Below are 18,958 nucleotides of genomic sequence, written 5' to 3' on the forward strand. Positions count from 1 at the left end.
ATATTATTTAAACAGTTTGTGCGAATGAGACACTTAAGTGAATCCAATAAAGAATACAAATCAGAACTGAAAACGTTCATACCATGTGAAGTCCAGTCCCCATACTGGAATGTGTTAGAAAGCGGCGGCATTACCAATTTGATCCTTACACAAAGCTCTCCATGATATCGCAGCACATCCTCGTCATGCTTTTTTGGCTGGAGGGAAAAAGCACAGGCTAAATTTGATGCGCTTTATTGCAAGCACAAACTTGGTGCATACCCAAAAATATTAAAGCAGGCCCCTCTGGTAGTGGAAGACGTAACACTTACCTTTGCTCTTAGTTGGTACCAGTTGAATGACTGGGTAGAATTATCCTGAAGGTCCCACATCTCAAGGGCTATATTCACTTCTCCCAGGAAAACTTTACGCTTCAGCGCACTTGCATGCCACACAGATACCTGAAGCGTTCGGGTCTCTAGCTGAGAATGCTCAACAGTGTACTTTGGGTGAAAGAGAACAGGTATGAATAATACAAAACTCCCTGGATATTGTTCCCTCCAGATATTTGTAGGGAACAAAACACAGACACAGCTTGTGGGGAGGTTACACTTCACATTCATTTCTTTCACTTCATCTGTGTCTGGCTACTTTGGAGTAAAGTAGAAGGAAAAAGTGAGCTTCTTTACAGAACCAAGTTATTCTTTGGTAGCACTGTAAATTATTATTGGGTCAGCTGCCGATGCATGGTATTTTATATATATATATATATATATATATATATATATATATATATATATATATATATATATATATATATATATGTATATATATATATATATATATATATATATATATATATATATATATGTAGAGGTATCAGTACCGTGTTAGCCGAGCTTCAATAATCAAAAAATAAATAGATGATACCGTTCTGTGGCTAACGAAATGCTTTTATTTGTGCGAGCTTTCGAGATACACTGATCTCTTCTTCCGGCGATGTTACAATGAATGAAGCAAGGATTACTTAAAAACAGTGTCTCTTGGAATGTTATCTGTGCTGGTCCTTCCCCCGGTGTGGATGAGATTTATGGCTGGAGGTGTCAAAGGGTAACTGAAAGCAAGTGAAGAAAGAGTGTGTATGTGTATCAGTGTGAATAAAAATGAATGGAGAGCCCACAGTATAAACAGTGCTCTACACAAGGTGTGTGTGGAGTGAGAGGGGATATAAACGGTGTGGGTGGGTGTGGAAATGTGAGAGTTTGTAGCACAACTAAAAGTGTGTGTGGATACTATGTGGTCCCTATTGGTGTATAGGGATGGAAAAATAAGGAGTATTAGTATGTGTGAGAGACAGCTGTGTGTGCATACATATAGCACAGTATGTACATACATGGCCTTTAGCGCTCATGGGAAGAGAGTTCGCTAGTGTCAGTAATGACTCATAAAATTTCGATCTCTGTTTAGGCCACTGCTAAGTGTCCCGAACAGTTGCATAAATTTGTATTCATGCAACCGTCTCTCTTTCGGGGTTTTAAGATTACCTTTGAGTATGGCAACCCTCAGATCGTTCATCTTATGGCCAGAGTCAGAGTAATGTTCGCCAACAGGACTGTCTCTTGTTCCGCGTGTGATGCTGTGGCGATGCAGGTTCATTCTTTTGTTTAACCCCTGTCCTGTCTCACCTATGTAGTAGCAGCCCCCTGGGCATTTCATGCACATGATGAGGTACACGACATTTCTGGAGGAACAGGTGAACCCTCCTCTGATTTTGTATTCCCGATTCTTGTGTGGTATTTGTATTGTGTCCACTGTGTAGAGCATTGCGCAGGTTTTGCATCTTGGGTCCTGGCATGGTTTTGTCCCGCATTCAGTTGTACTGCTGAATACTTTACTCCTCACCATAATATTCTTGAGATTATGGGGTTGTCTGTATGATAATAAGGGTGCTCCAGGGAAGACCTGTTGCAGTCTTGTATTCATTGTAACATCGCCGGAAGAAGAGATCAGTGTATCTCGAAAGCTCGCACAAATAAAAGCATTTCGTTAGCCACAGAACGGTATCATCTATTTATTTTTTGATTTTATATATATATATATATATATATATATATATATATATATATATATATACACACACACATTATAATATACCATGATAGTACATCATGAAATATCATTAAAATAATGTGAAAATGTTTTTTATCATCTACTCTACCATAAAGTTACCGAATTTCTTTAGCGCTCAACAGACACACCAAAAAATATATTGGAGATAGAGTAGAGCAGTTATTGACTGAGCCACCTGTGCTGAAGCAGGGATATCCTGAAAACCTGACCTGTTGAAGGCGCTTGAGGACCGGAGTTGGCCATCCATGGAGTAGGGGATGCTCTACATTGAATCTCTGTTTCATTACTTAAAAGTAAACACAGTTTCTGGTGACTCTTGCACACTTATTATATTGTCTACAGTTTCACGTCCTATTAATACTGTACCCCTCTACAGACCATTAAAAACTATGGGCACTATGTATCAACACCGCAATTTAAGAGCAGAGTCTGTTTTTTTGTTGTTGCCGCAACTCATGCTAAAATAGACCTGCGATATGCTGCGTCTATGTACAGTATTAATCTTATGGAGTAGATGGGTGGGGTTAGGATGGAGTTAAAATTCCATGTTGGCGCAAGACTATGTATTAAGTATTGCAGTTTGCGTTACTTTCTTGGCGTTTTTCTGCACTGGATTTCTCCATCACATTAATGCTTAAAGTTGTAGCTTTTTAGCACAGAATACTAGCACAACCTGCACCAATTTCTATAAGAGTAGCAAGCAATACTCCTAATATATAGTGTAAGCTGCATTTCAGGCAGAAAAAATGTAAAAGTGCAGACCACTTTCATGGTACACCTTTGAGAAAGCGCGTTCTAGCGCGAAACGTACGTCAGGTGACTCAACGGCATGACGTCACTCAGCAGCACCGGTGAACACACTCGCTAGCTACACTGTTGTCGGAGCCTCTGTTTCCCAACAGACAGCAAGAGAAGCCATAATATATCGACACATAGCTAAGTAAAGTGTATCGAAGTTTCTCCCTTGTGTAAATACAGTGTTACCATATTACTAATGTGGTCCATTAGGGGTTCTTTGATTTATTGCAACAGTGGTTACTGACAATAGCTATGATTACTGCTGCACATGTTCTTATATCATGCGCGTGTTTGATACTTACGTATTCACCTTTCACCAGCATGTATGTGTAGACTTTACTATACATACTAACTCAGTGTTTATTCTTAATTTGAGGATTATACAGAGATATTTATTATCCTCTGTTGCTTTTTTGTGGTGATCCTACCATATTATTTAGTGCACATTATTCACTATATACATACTTTTTTTTAGTGTTTATTGTTAATATGGTTTAGGAGGCTATAACTGGATACGGTCCTTGAACCGTGCCTCTGGGCTTTATATATGCATATTTTATATTAGCCCTCTTTAGATCCCGTCCTCTTATTATGCCGTTTTCATTCATATATGGATTATGCTGCATATATTTCTGTAGGTGATCATTGCTCACCGGTGTGTGTTTGTGCTGTGACCATACGTTGTTATACATTTACACAATTACGTTACACTGGTTTTGTATATCTGTATTTTATGTTGGCAATTTTGGTATTTACACTTTGCCATTGATTATATTCCTTTGGACTTAGTACTGGTAGAGGTCATCACAGTATCCTACCGGTTTTTTAGAAAATAGTACTGTCATATTTTATGCAGTTACTTATTCCTCTGGAACTAATCTTTATGCACTACAGCCCTTCTACCATAAGGCCAAATACATACTAGTGTTCCCTCAAGTCCTCTTCCCTAATAATTTCATGTGGAAGTTTCTTTTGGTTTGTCATTAGGGGGTGGTCCGGGACCCTCCTACCACGCCTCTCTATACGGAATTTTTTTAATATTGGCACTTAATAAATATATTATTTTTATTGATATTTCAGAATTCATACTTTATCGTTTTGAGTGCATTCATGGGGGAATCTTTCTGTTTGTTTTTGTTCATCATCCTCTCTTCCCTTTTTGCACCGGATGATATTTCATACTACATTATTTAACACTTCAACATTTTCAAGCTGATGCGGGAGTTTTCCCTCCTTCCCCCCTTCCCCCTTCCCCCCTTCCCCCCTTCCCCCCTTCCCCTTGCTTTTGACACTTTCATGGCACATAGGCTCCATGACTGTCCTGGGTTACCTGGCTAATCAGTTAGTTTAGGACCTGCAATATTTGGTCATGCCTTGAAATGGCTTGCAGGCTAAAAATGCTTTGGCCAAAGAGTTTAACTAAATTACCTTTTGTCAAGAGATATATAGAAACATCATAATGTTAGGATATGGTAATCTGGGATCTCTTTGGGTTGATTTTAAGTTACTGTAGCTTTTACCTTTAATGTTTCGTGGAATAATGGGTCCACTGTATTTTTCTTAATACTTGTCTTCATTTTACTGTGGGTGGATTTATCAGGTAGCAAATAACTCTTTACATATCTAAGAAGGAAGAAAAGAACAGTGACACAGATAAAGTTCAGTGACAAGACCAACATATCATCTTGCTTCTTACTGTACTTGCATTATGAACAGTATGAATCGATATCTTTGACCTTTGGATAACTATTTATAATACAATGAAAATGACAAGTATTTGCCTGACACAATTGAGCAGCACCTTCCTCAGACCTGTAAATGGGTGCTGCTGCTGCTGCTGCTGCTGCTGCTGCTGCTGCTGAACCATTCAAACTATTCAATCAATTCATTTGTTCAGTATACAATGTTTATATCATACACACATATCATATCAGTGACTTCAGATTTAAACAAATAAATATTAAAAAAATGCCCACCTTAACTCAAAAAAAGACTTATTCCATATATATTGCCTGTAATTAAATTTTTGAATGGGAGTACAATGTCTTAGGGCCATATTTACTAAGTGAAGCTATGCTGTAATGCCTCTTCAATCAAATGGGTCATATTGGGGGCTATTTACTAAAGTCTCCCGGGTGCAAAACTGGAGCAAAGTCAGTCCAAAAGAATTTGCATCACATTTATCAAAGGATAAACTCCCATTGCTTTCAATGGGATTCCCTTTCTTTGATGAATATATCTGTATTTTTGCCCTACTTTTGCAGTTGAAAGACTTTAGTAAATAGCCCCAATGGGCCTTATAGCTTAGCACCGCTTACTAAATAGGATATTATTATTATGCTGCTGGTGTTGTTTTTTTTCCACAATTGCCAGAAAGTCCCGTATTGGCCCGAATAAAGTATGGCCTCGCACATAATACGACCCTAAAGTTTTGAAGGTGTTCCACATGAAAAATAAAAGGTGTCACGATGCGCATATAATACGAGTACAGTTTTCGGAAGGAAATTTTTAGGAAAAAAACATAGCACTATATTCGGGCTAATACAGTAGTAATGTTTGCAATAGACTAAAATTGCAACAAAAAAGAAATAAATGCTTCTACCCAACATAGGTCATAGGACATAGGATATATTTACTTTCCTGCAGCTAAAGCCATTTAAATGGTTACACTATTTCTTCATTCATGATCCTTGACTTTAGGACAAACATGACATCAATTGGACAATGTGGTTTATTATTTTAGATAACTACGAAGGTATTATCTTATTTGTCTTTTTTTGTGAGGTTGGAGCAACTGGTTTAGGGGTTAATTCTAGAGTGTCTACTGTATAGTGGCCATCTGGGCTGTGTTTGGTCCAAAACAAAACATTTACTTCAATGGGGATTCTCAGCCAAAAACATCACAAACGGCCGCTTGAGGCAATAAAGAATAAGGTCCTTGATGTGTTTTGGGCCATAGACATGAGCCAACCATAAATTCAAATTGTGTATGATTTAAACATGCATATGCATCAATATGTTACAGCTTCTCAAATCCCACTCTGTACTTTTCTACAGAATATGATGCTTTCCTTACAAACACATGATTATAACCAAATCATCATTTGATATCTCTAGCAAAACCAATGCCATGCCAATTTAATTTACTCTAAGCCAGTGCTCTGTATGACTAGGGTGGGACAATCACCCCAAACGACAAACACGGAGTAGCTAGCAGGTTCCTATCACCTGATGATAAATTCTACCCAGGGCCCGCTGGATGGCAGCGCCGCTGCACTGGGCCCCACTCTTACAGAGGCCCCGTGCTCTTCCCCACAACATTTAAACTCATTGCTAGGGGAGAGCACAGGGCCTCTGTAGGTGCCCCATGCCTTATCTCCAGAGCCGGCGTCGCCTCCTGCAATCGTGACAAAGCGTCACAATGACAACACAACGTAGCAGCAGATGATGCCGTTTTAGAGAAGGTAAGAGGCCCCGCCAAAACCCCACTGCACTGAGCCTCGCAAAACTCCCAGCCGGCTCTGATTTCCACCCCACACCCAACCCCTGGTCTCCCCTTTTAAATCGTATTACCCTAAAGCCTGGGAAGATTGGGTGGAGAAGTCACAGGGCTGCTGCAGTCAAGCAACCATTGTCTAATTACTGGAGTGGGGATCGTCCCTGCATGTGTTATCTATTCTATGTGTTGGGTTGAACCTTTACTAATTCTGTTATAAGGTTTAGTTCTGCAGAGGAGAGGGATTTTGCATGATCTCTGCATTCCACACTGACACAGAATGCTACAATATCTGGATGTATAGGAACAGCATATTCCACAACAATATGTACTGTACGGTGTGCATGTCCCATACACTTGGATTTAGTCCCTTTCCTATCCATTTACAGGTGATTTTGTAAACTTACGGATTACACCTTTTCTTCTTCTCCTCCCCATAGGCTAGGTTCTTGCATGCTTTGATGGAAACTTCGAGGGTACAGGTTTTAAAGTTGTACACAATTGCAAACTCTATTTCTCCAGTGACATTGGCATTGTCAAAGCTTCCCGCCTCACTGCAAGAGCTGTTAATGCTGCACATACTGGCCTGGAAAGGAAGTACGTATATACGTATAAGACAGAGACCCTTGCATCAATGAAAGTTGAAAGTTACATAGTAGATGAGGATGAAAAAAGACATACTGTATGTCCATCGAGTTCAACCTATGTTAAATTTAGACGACATCTACTTATCCTATATTTGTACTTACAGTATATTGATACAGAGGAAGGAAGAAAAAAAAACCCAGTGAAATATCATCCAGTGACGTCACATAAGTTGAAAAAAAATAATTCCTTCCTGATTCCAAATATAGGCAAATTTCTCCCTAGATCAACATCCTTCCCATGTTTACTTATTTGAATATATCCCTGTATACCTTACCTTTCTAAAAAGATGTCCAACCTTTTATGGCGTTATCTATTGCATCTGCCATCACAGTCTCTATGGGTAACAATACATGCTACATTTAAACTGCCCTTACTGTAAAGAACCCTTTCCTTTGTTGCTGGTGAAATCTCCTTTCCTCCAAACCTAAGGTCGTTTGTACTGAGTTAAAAATCAGCATATTGTGCTGTGCAATGTACCTTATAGATATTTGTATTCCTGACATATATGGAACACAGTATGAGGCAGCAAAAATAATTATGCAACAATTCCTCAATTATTTATATATTTGTGCATCTTTGTATTTTGTTGCCCCCACTGTTCGCACAGCAAGATGCATTAAGACTGCTACTTCAAAGTTGCTGGCTCCTGAAAGGTTTTTAGTTGGTTACTGCAGTCCATCTACCTCACTTAGAAAAGTAAGGCAATCAGGAAAAGATTATGGTCCATATTTACTAAGCAGTGCTATTTGATAAGACACAGTCTGACACCAGATGACACCCTGCAGCCCATTCACGACAGAAGGTGTCTTATGCTCACTAAATATGACCCCATATCTTAAGCATGCTGTTAGCATCCACAAAATAAAATTGTAAACGCACATTTTCATAAAAGACTAATTAGAGGCAATTAGTAGGGTCATTGTCTTCAAATGACTACATCTATTTTTACGCTGAGGCGCCATTTATTTAATATGATCAGTATTGGCAGAAATACTTGCTTTTGATTTTATCTATAACTATATTTAAAAAAAATATATATATATATACTCTATATATATATAAAATTTAATTTTGTAAGGTTGGTGCTAGATGTGGTGAATCTGATTGGTCCTCAGCCTCTGGCCAATCAGATTGGTGGCTCTATGATGTCACCCAACTGCCACTCTCTTCTTCTCCTCACCCGCAGCTCACCTTCCCCCTCGGCCTCACCCAACTGACACACACACACACACACACACACACATACACACACACACCTCTTCACCCAGCTAACCTCCCCGCCGGCTCCCCCACCCCCCCATCACCCCACCAGCTCACCTCCCCCCAGGGAATCCACCAGGCTCACCCGAGCCCCGGCAAGCAGCAGCATGCGGGTAGTGTCGCTGCTGACACAGCTCCGCGCAGGGGGGGGGGGGGGAACCGCCGCCGCCGCCGCCTCCTGCCACCTCTCCCCCACCACACCGTTTCTCAGCAGCGCCTCACCTCCTCACCCGCCGACGACACAGCTCCGCGTGGGGGAGGGGGAACGACCGCCGCCGACGACACCCGCCTCTGCCCCACCACCCCCCACCCTCTCTCAGCAGCGCCTCACCTCCTCCCCACCCGCTGCCGACACAGATGCGGGGGGCGGGGGGAAGGACAACACCACTGCAGCCGCCTCTGAGCCCACCACCACCAACCCCCCTCTCAGCAGCGCCTCACCTGTCCACTCGCCGCCGACACTAGCGCGCCACCGCCAGTCAGCAGGGGGGGGGGGGGAGTCAGGAGAGAGGGGAAGAGGGAGTCAGGAGAGAGGGGGGAGAGGGAGTCAGGAAAAGGGGGGTGGGGAGGGAGTCAGGAAAAAGGGGGTGGGGAGGGAGTCAGGAGCGAAGGGGGGGAAGCCCACACATAAATACATACTGACTGACACACACTGACTGACTGACACACACTGACTGACTGACACACACTGATTGATACATACTGACTGACTCACTGACACACACTGACTGACTGACTGACACACACTGACTGACTGTCTGACACACACTCACTCTCTGACACACACACTCACTCTCTGACACACACACTCACTGACTGACACACACACTCACTGACTGACTGACACACACACTCACTGACTGACTGACACACTCACTGACTGACTGACACACACTTCCCCCCTCAGTCAGCTCAGCTGCCAAATACACGGGGGGCACGGAGCTGTGAACAGAGGGGGGGGAGAACGGAGCTGTGAACGGGGGGGAGGGGGGAAACAAAGCATTGAATGGGGGGGAATCGGAGCTGTGAACAGTGGGGGGAGGGGGGCGCAGCTCTGAACAGCTGTGAAGAGGGGGGGAAGGGAGTTGAGAGCGAGGATGGGGGAGCCAGAACATTACATCATGGGCAACGCCGGGTATATCAGCTAGTATATATACATACACACACACACACACACACACACACACACACACACACACACACACACACACACACACACACACACACACACACACACACACACACACACAATAATTTGTGGACTCCTAGCACTAATGTATCAAGATGTTTTCCACCTATTTTGTCCTGTTTGCATCAGCTTCTGATTGTGGAGGAGTTAGGGAGGAGTTACCCGATGCAATTATAATGGGATCTATCATATTCTGAATGTTTCCTTTTATTAGTGTAAAAAAAGCGTGAAAAGTTCTCATGTTACGTAAACAAAATGCTGAATGTGTGAACTATAGGTAGCATTAATAAGGTTGTTAACTCTTTAAAATGTAAGTCAAAAATTGTGTAACAAAATACTCATGCAGAGAAATGGTAGCAAGTTATATATTTGTTTTGTTTGTAAGCAGCATCTAACAATATAAACATGTGTAGCCGGGACCCTCTTTCCACCCTTTTGGTTGTTATGGGTGGGTATGTTGCAGTTAAGGAACACTCCGATAAAGGAGGTTCCGCATAAGGGAGCCGCCATGTTGTGGTTGCCGTCAGCGCGAACTTAGCCTAGCAGAGGTTGCGCATGCGCAGAGCAAGGGTGAGGAAAAGCCCGCGAAGAGGTAGAGCACGACGGGTCCCAGCAGCCCCCGCGGGTCCCCGTGATGCGCCTGGGCCAATGAGGTGCGAGGCCAGGAGGAAAAGGAAGTGGTTGCGCGCACGTGAGTTCAGAGTTGGTTGGAGAGGAGAGGAGAAGGAGCTTCGGTGTGGGGAGGCAGACCACCCCCTACCTAGGCCGCATGCCCCAGGCCCAGTTAGGCCCTGAGTCCCCGTTGAGACAAGCAGAGCTAGGGACTGGCCATAATTAGGTTCCGGTTCCCTTTATTGCCACACTATCACCACCGGGACAGTTCTAAGTGGGCGGGAGGTCTGGGCTCAGAGCCCGCTATCGAGCCGCAGCGTGTCTGGGTGGGATCGCCCTAGACACCTACAGGTGACGTCATCTACACCTCGCTGATCCTTTGTGAAGATTGTAGCCGCACCGGGCACTGGAGTGCCCGGCAGGTAATTCTAAAGTGCACCAACGGTACCATAAATCATTCAGGACACAGTGGCTGCGCAGTCACACTCATACACATTCATTGACTCACTGTAGGGTGGGAGAACTAATCCCAAAGGGAACTGGAACGGGGTGGGATCACCCGGTGAAGGGAGACGGGAGGGTGAGCGTTCGGCGAGACGCCGAGTATAGTGTCTCCTCTAGGGAGGGACACCTGTTGGTATAACATATGGTTAATGCAAGTAAAGTTGATTGGTTAGGGCAGGGGGGTGCAAACTTTTTTCCCTGCGCCCACCTGCCGGCTGTGCCCTCACTCCCGCGCCCCCCCCCCCAACCCCAACTTACCCGCGCTCCGGCGTAATGACGTCACGTTGCCATAGCAACGTGACATCACATGACCTCGCAGCGTCATTTTGATGCCGCGTTGCCATGGCGACGCAGGGAGGAAGCCGCCAGAGCCACGGTAAGTTAGGTTTACAGAGGCCCTGCAGCTCCCCCGGCACTTAATTTAAGTGCCTTCGGGAAGCGCGCGGGGCCTCTGTAAACCCCGCAGCCCCCGTCGGCAGTCTCGCGCCCCCCCTGGGGGTCGCGCCCCCCAGTTTGCGCACCGCTGGGTTAGGGGATATTGCTGTGTGTGTGTTATGTACATAAGTCCTGCGAAGACCCACTTCCCCTCGGGCGGAAGCTGTCGCAGGTGGAGGCGCTGCACCAAGTTATAGGCATTGTGTGTACCCCAGACTCTCCGTGGCAGAGGCTGTGAGCCTACAGGTAATACAGCATATGGAAGTGGCCTGTGAGCCTACAGGTAATACAGCATATGGAAGTGGCCTGTGTTCGCTAGGAACCAGGGCTACACATGCATGCAACTATTTATTTCTGTATAGTTTTATTCAGCTGTAAAGAACCATTGGAACTGCTCATGTACTGTAAGTGGTCTTGTTTGTAATAGAAAAGGTATCAAATAGCCCCTTTGTATATAACCAATGTAATACTGATGAAAAAAACAGCCCCTGGAAAAAATGATTCCTTTTGTTAATACATTTGTGCTCTTTTGTGCTTTAGTCTCAAGCCATGAAAACTGAGATATTGCCATATTTGCCATGTACATCTTAGCTTACAGTTGGTGTATAAGAATATTTTATGCTGATCTCGGGAGGAGATGTCACCAGAGCACAGTGATTATTAAAATGCATCTCTGGCACTTTCACATCCCAATGTAGCCCCCCTTCGGGACTACTATATAATTTCATGGGTTAACTGTGTGGGCTCACTCCAGTTTCTTCCCACCCCATCATATGATGTAGGATGACTATGCAGAAGGGATTGCCACTCCCCAGTATGTCGTGACCTGTGATGTCACCATAGGGAGTTAGAAGGGTATACTTGAAAAAGAGAGGTAACTCTATGTATTACTTCCTGGTAAAACATTTTATAAATAAATATATAGCTCCACATACTGTTCAAGAAACAGGTTCTTCAGGGTTCTGATGGGGGCCTCACTGTGAGTCCAGTAAATAGATGTGTGTATAGCTATAGCTGGATTAAGATGTTTCCTGTCACCATTTGTTGTTTTCAGTTAGGGAACGTGCCTTTTAGGTAAGGGTAACAAGCCAAGAGCCTCCCCAGTGTATGATTGAGAGCTACCAAGGGGATGAAGCCCAGATATCTCCCTAATGTAGTAGTGAGAGCTACCATTGGAAAAAAAATGAGTATTATTGTTTTCCACGCCATATCAATCAAGTGTGAAGTATGTCCATGTCTATGAAGCATTATTAACAGATGTCCAATAAAGCATTTTATTGTTTATACAAGTTTCTGGCGCCCATCCTTGTTACATTAAAGCATCCATGTCCAGCCTGCACCTACCCAGCACCCTGAAGAGGCATGAGAGACTGAGCATGGCAACATATATAGTAATTCTGATGTGAACTCCTTTGGAGACGGGTAAGGAGAGTTACACCAGTGATGTCCTCATTAATCATAGGCAAATAAGTTGATGGCAAACATTTTAACCAACCCAAAAATTGAAAGTGTATATATCCTAACCCTGATGGCACTCAGAAGAAAGAAGACATGAAAAATCACTGGATCTGATTTTATTGTAAAAAAAAAAAGAAGCAAAGAGTATAATATATCCTAACATATAATAGCGAAGCTGTGCCATGTTTAAACAATATTGCTAGTATTGCCCATTTGCAGGAGCGTAGAAACTACTGCTGTACATACAAAGGGTCCCTCCGGTCCCCCTGTCTCCCAGTTCCTTTCCCCCTTACCTTTATTTACTGTGGGGGCGTTGTGGGGGAGAGCGCATCGCCGAGGGCTCCTGGTGGCATCTGCGATGGGACGCCGCCATGTTAGTGGAGTTTGCGCATGCGCGGAGGCTCGCGCATGTACAGAGGTATCTGGCGGCCATGTTGAGGTTGGCACGGGAGTTCGCGCCTACGCAGGGCCATGTGCAGCGGTTGGCAAGGGTAGCGGTGGCCATTACAGGAGCAGGAGCAGAAAGAGCTAGCAGCGGCCATTACCAGGTTGCGCATGCGCAGGACAGTACGTGCACGTGGCCCCAATGTTAAAGAGCTCTGTAAAGGACTACAGCCCCCAGGATGCTTAGGGGCAGGTAAGTCACCTGATGTCAGGGAGCCAATACGGCTTTTAGCTTCCTCTGAGGAAAGAGATACTTTTGGCGCTCTGAGCATAGGAGCTGGGACACTGACAAGGGAGGTTGTAGGTGCAGGGAAGTAAGTAGCCCCCGCACTAGGCAAGAGACTCCCCTAGGCCCCAGCTAGGCCCTACTCATCATAGAATGTAATTGCATAAGGGAATGCCCCTTCAGTTATGTACTTTGCCCTTTAGGAGTTAGGTAAGTCAGGGACACAGCTGAGTGCGACGTAGCCTGGCAAGTGAGGTCTGGGACCAGACCTCTCTCACTACAGATAAAGGGACTATCTGTATGGTGAGATCATTCTGTTGGAAAGAGGACGCCATCACAGAGACTTCGGCGCTGGACACAGACGGGTCCTCTTCAGTTGTTCTGCTGTACCCGGGTGCAGGAGCCCCAGGCAAATACAGTCATCAAGTGCACCAACTTTAACCACAGTCACACCCTTGGGGTATTGTGGGACTCTTGGGGACTCACTGTGAGCTGCACAGTATTGGGAACAAGGTGGGGATATGGCCCTGCGAGGTCTGGAGGATAGTTGTATTATTAGTGATCTATATAGAATGTTATGTAAAGTGTTACACCATAGTCTGCTACAGAAAAGCCCCTTTCTATTTTATTACTGTGTGGTTTATTATTGAGTCCTGTGAGGGGCTGCTTCCGCTCTGCTGGGATCCCTGACAGGTGGAGGCGCTGCACCGTAGGGTAAGAGTATATCACCCCAGGCTCTCTGTAGCGGAGGCTCAGGCTCCTGTGAGCCAACAGGTAAAGGGCAGCACCAGTAGCATAATTACATCCTACCCCCAGATCTCACTTAGGGGTGAGGGAAACAGGGCTACATACATGTAGCCATGTGTAAGATTGGTGTACATAGCTCTTTCTCATGTTGGCAGTAACCCTGGTAAGTATGCAGGATTGCCAGCAACAATCAATGGAGGTTTGCCCTCAAACCCTGGTGAGGTGTCATATGTCCCCAAAGGAAGTGACAACATGCATTGTGCCCACACTTAGTGGTACAGAGCAGGGTTGTTCTCTGGGGGGTGATATAAGACACAGCACTGCCTAAAGTTAGAAGTTCAGTTTCCTGTTGTTGTGCTGCTCTGTTCACTGAGAGGCACGTGAAGGTCTGCAACAATGTTGCAGTGTCTCCTGCTAGCTGTGAGTCAGTGAGCATACGCAGCAGAGTGAGCAGGAGTTAGAGGAGCTGCCAGAGACAGAGCAGCTCAAGAGAGGAGCTGAGAGAGACAAAGCAGCTCAGGAAAGGAGATTACAGCAGCCAGAGAAGCTGGGGAATCTCTTTGAGAGTAAAGGTGGAAAGCAGCTCTATTAGGGAAAAGGGACCTTCCTAATGAAGTGCTGCAAAGAGATGAGCGGCTGAGCTGTTATCTGTGAGGGGCAGCTGGCCCATACCATGCAAATAAAGATGCCCTGTTCAAAGAAACCCCCACTGTGTGAGTGTGAGATTACTCAACAGTGGCAGTCACCACCGAGAAGGAGTTCCTCACCAGGACCATCTCCCTGCAGAAGCACAGATCCTGATGAGGTGGAGGCGCTGCACATGAAGTAAGTTGGACTCGCACCCACTACCTCAGCTACCTGTCCTGATGACATCCCCTAATACCATCAAGCGGGAGACTCAGGAGTCCTGTTACTTGCAGGTGCACCACCACACACGACCTTGTAATGGGGACCGGTTAGACCACACGGGCCAATGTGAGATTGGGTGGGTCGGACAAGGGGGGTCCAGCCGTTACAATTGGAGGTGCTGCTGAGATACCTGTTAACAGGACAGGCTTTTGCTAGGCACACGCTAGGAAACAGGGAGAGTGTCTGCTGCCACTTTGTGCTGCGTGGGACGGAACCAGGGGTAGTCGGGGAGCTGCTGGAGCTGCTGGAGCTGCAGACCGCACAGACGCCTTGGGATCCGTAAGGGGTTAGTGAGTCTGGAGCCAGGGGCTATTGCTGTTCTAGTCACCTTGAGGTTGCGCTAGCGGGGGACGCCTGAAGGGATAAACTGGTAACTTAGGGCAGGAATTCTGGAAGGGTCCGCACTAGGCTAGCCAACAGTAGGTAGACGCCCAAAGTACTGCATGGAAGAGCCAGAGTACTCTAGTCTCCATTCCAGATCACTTACCAAGGAGCACAGACTGGAGGAAAGTGTTACAGTAGACACAGAAAGAGTGAGCCTAGCCTGAGGTAGTGCAAACACGAGTCCGATCTACATTAGGTACACAAGGTGGTGCACAAGGCATTTTATTGCATCGGTGTGGCAGCTGCCCCGCAGAGAGGAGCTCCATGTGCGATAACAGAAATTATAACAGAGAAAAGAATGGCGACCGCAAGAATGGAGGCTCTCTCAAGCAGTGAGTCACACCAAAGATGGCGGCTCCCGCCAAGTCGGGAGAACACCAGGACTGTGCAAGAAATTGTTGCAGAGTATTGTCCGTGTTGGGTGTGGGTGCGAAACCCTGAACCCCGTCCCTGCACTGTGAGTAGTTCAGCACAGAGTCAGAACCACTCCTTGGTAGAAAGTGCCCCTCCTCTAGAGAGAACCGTCAGAATGGAGGATCTGCAGAGCGCAGAAGGTCCAGGATGGTGGGCAAATGAGGAACACGCATATGACCTGTGCGTGGAAGAAGAACAAGCTACAGAAGAGACTTTTGTGAGCCTGTTGGAGACTGGCGTGACAGCCGTGGCTGCGCCGGGTTTGTCCTGTCTATGCTCTCGGGAAAGTAACCTCGAGGCTAGTGAGGACGACAGTGTTGCTAGATGGGAGGAACGAAATGGACTTTGTTATCATTCAATATACAAACAGCCAAACGCTACCTCAAATGTGATGAAGAAAGGTAATACGACCCAAAATGGCGGTTCCCGCGTTCCCGGGACACTGCGTGGGCCAGCTGCAGAAAGTCTTGCAACTTTGCAGTTTGCTGATTGTTGGCCAGGATTGGCGCCAACGAGAAAACTCCACCCTGTTGGGGAGTTTGGCGCGAAAGCTGGAGCCACGCCCTCAGGGACTATGACTGACTCTGCCCCTGTGCTGGGTCAGCCTACAAGTCTACGAGACCCTCCTCTAGAGTCCACCAGGGGGAGTGAGCACAGTGAACTGCCAGTAGCAACTTCTGTTCCCCCTAAGAAAGAAACAGAATGCAGCAAAGCACAACCTCAGCTACCAGGGGCATGGCGGGCCAAAGGAGTGACTTACCCCTTTGTTTTGTGCCCGTGTATAAATAAAGTGAGGAAGGGTGATAGGATCTTTGCCTGTTATTCATTGCCTAAAGGATTCCGGGAAGTATCCAATGACGGAATCACCAGCTTGAGGTGTGAGGACTCTGATTGTGTATCTCTGGGAAAAGAACTTGTTTGGGGAGCTACTTTCTTTGCAAAAGGAGCAATCCAGCTTGTGTCTAGCCCTTATCTGCCTAAGCGTGAGGAGTTCCAAGCTCCGATGACAGAGACGGCTCCAGATCCTGTTCCAATACCGGAACCCCAGATGATGGAACCATTCCTGACGGAATCAACGAAGGGTAAGGTGACTGCCCCGAGGGAAGGGGGATCGCTACCACTGGTACCGCCGGAGCAGGACCGCTTCAGGCCGATGGCCACCAGCGAATGCGAAGCGCCACGACGCTGTTCCCCTGCGGAGATGTCCCTACCCCCATCCTGTACTACTGAAGACAGTAGTCAACCAGCTGTGGTGATGCGCCAGCCGGCGGACCACACAAGTGAAGCTGAAGATAAAGAGACATTTATCCCATCGGCTGCGGACCCTGATGTAGGCCCGTGTGCCCTACAACGGCCAGTCCGGCCTACCACAGAGGAACCCATCGCAAGCCAGCGGAGTGGTGAGGAACCTCCTAATCCCCCACAGGCGCCGGTGGTGGCAACGCCGGAGAAAGGCCTAGCCCAGGCCCGAGCAGAGCGGAGAACAGAACCATCACTTCCGGCGGCGGATGTCGTTCTGGAGGAAGAGGTTCCGGTTGGGAACCCAACGCAAGATGGCGGCGAGTCCAGCGAGATGGCCGTGTCCTCTCGGCCAAGCAGCTGTACCTGGTTGCCTGGGTCCGAGAAGAGCCAGCAGGCCCTGTGGAAGCCTGGGAGTAAGGAGGCGAGTGAACCAGAGTGCCAGTCCGATGGTACCGGGCAAGGTAGCGAGAAGTTGCGGATCATAGCCCCGCGTATGCCAGCAGTGTTTCCCTATGCCCAACCCCAGGCCATAGTTAAAACCCCTGCCCCTGTCACTTTTTCCTATGTTTCCCAGTCTAGCCAAGGGTTGTCTGGGGAGTCCCGAGCCACTTTTGAAGAATGGACTGGGGAAAATCTGGACTGGGGTGACTGTTTTGTCTCCGATGAGGGGTCGGGGAGGGAAATGTCTATGCAACGAATATTATACTGCACTAATGATGACAATCGTACTGTTATGGTGGGATGTGATCCTAAGAGCCTTGGGTCAAATTTTGGGTCTCCAGGAACATTGGGAGTTTCATCTGGGGATTTGGGTAATGTTGCTCATATGGTGCCTATTGCCCAGAGAGCCCCCTATGTGCCCTCACTGTCAGGAAGAGTTATTAGGGATCGCCAAAATTGGGTACGTAATTTTCACCATTTCTGGGAGGGCGAACTTACGTTAGAAATGGGTTCCCTTGATGCAGAAAATTGGGATCCTGGTGGGTTAGATGAGACGTGGTGTAGTCACGAGGGGATATGCTACATCTCCAGGAGAAGCCTTAGGGCGGTGTATGGGCATGATCCTCTCAGTCCACTAGCATCCAGGCCAGAGTTATGGTCTGATTGTGGGTGTCCAGTATGTCCCCTAGAGTGTTACAGCATTGATGCTCTAAGCCCAGTGGACCATGCTGTGTGCAAGCCACCGTAAGAGGGTATGGTAGTACCACTAATGGATACTCCATCAGGGAGTAATCCTGGTTGTTATCATCTAAAGTTAAGATGTATATGTTATGATGAAAAGATATGTACTGTAATGTGTTGTTATGTTTTGCAGTGCTACCTGAAGGAAGGTTCCGCAAATTTAGATCCCAGCCGGGGCGTTGGGGTTCCACCAGGGGGAGAATGTAGCCATGTGTAAGATTGGTGTACATATCTCTTTCTCATGTTGGCAGTAACCCTGGTAAGTATGCAGGATTGCCAGCAACAATCAATAGAGGTTTGCCCTCAAACCCTGGTGAGGTGTCATATGTCCCCAAAGGAAGTGACAACATGCATTGTGCCCACACTTAGTGGTACAGAGCAGGGTTGTTCTCTGGGGGGTGATACAAGACACAGCACTGCCTAAAGTTAGAAGTTCAGTTTCCTGTTGTTGTGCTGCTCTGTTCACTGAGAGGCACGTGAAGGTCTGCAACAATGTTGCAGTGTCTCCTGCTAGCTGTGAGTCAGTGAGCATACGCAGCAGAGTGAGCAGGAGTTAGAGGAGCTGCCAGAGACAGAGCAGCTCAAGAGAGGAGCTGAGAGAGACAAAGCAGCTCAGGAAAGGAGATTACAGCAGCCAGAGAAGCTGGGGAATCTCTTTGAGAGTAAAGGTGGAAAGCAGCTCTATTAGGGAAAAAGGACCTTCCTAATGAAGTGCTGCAAAGAGATGAGCGGCTGAGCTGTTATCTGTGAGGGGCAGCTGGCCCATACCATGCAAATAAAGATGCCCTGTTCAAAGAAACCCCCACTGTGTGAGTGTGAGATTACTCAACAGTGGCAGTCATCACCGAGAAAGAGTTCCTCACCAGGACAATCTCCCTGCGGAAGCACAGATCCTGATGAG

The 18,958-nt window shown here is 46.4% G+C and overlaps 1 protein-coding gene across 8 annotated transcripts in view; it reads right to left on the reverse strand.

Moving 5' to 3' along the window:
* Window positions 1–18,958, reverse strand: part of SYTL3 (synaptotagmin like 3) — a 93,883-nt gene that overhangs the window by 3,227 nt on the left and 71,698 nt on the right. For all 8 annotated transcript variants that reach the window (XM_075597766.1, XM_075597764.1, XM_075597767.1 and 5 more), the window contains 4 exons: window positions 6,811–6,989; window positions 4,428–4,530; window positions 312–482; window positions 83–197 (listed from right to left, as the gene is read on the reverse strand). In XM_075597766.1, coding sequence (XP_075453881.1) covers window positions 83–197; window positions 312–482; window positions 4,428–4,530; window positions 6,811–6,989 — 568 coding nt within the window. The remainder of the gene's footprint in view (window positions 1–82; window positions 198–311; window positions 483–4,427; window positions 4,531–6,810; window positions 6,990–18,958) is intronic.

Source organism: Ascaphus truei, chromosome 4 (genome assembly GCF_040206685.1).
Source record: "Ascaphus truei isolate aAscTru1 chromosome 4, aAscTru1.hap1, whole genome shotgun sequence".
Lineage (NCBI taxonomy): Eukaryota > Metazoa > Chordata > Amphibia > Anura > Ascaphidae > Ascaphus > Ascaphus truei.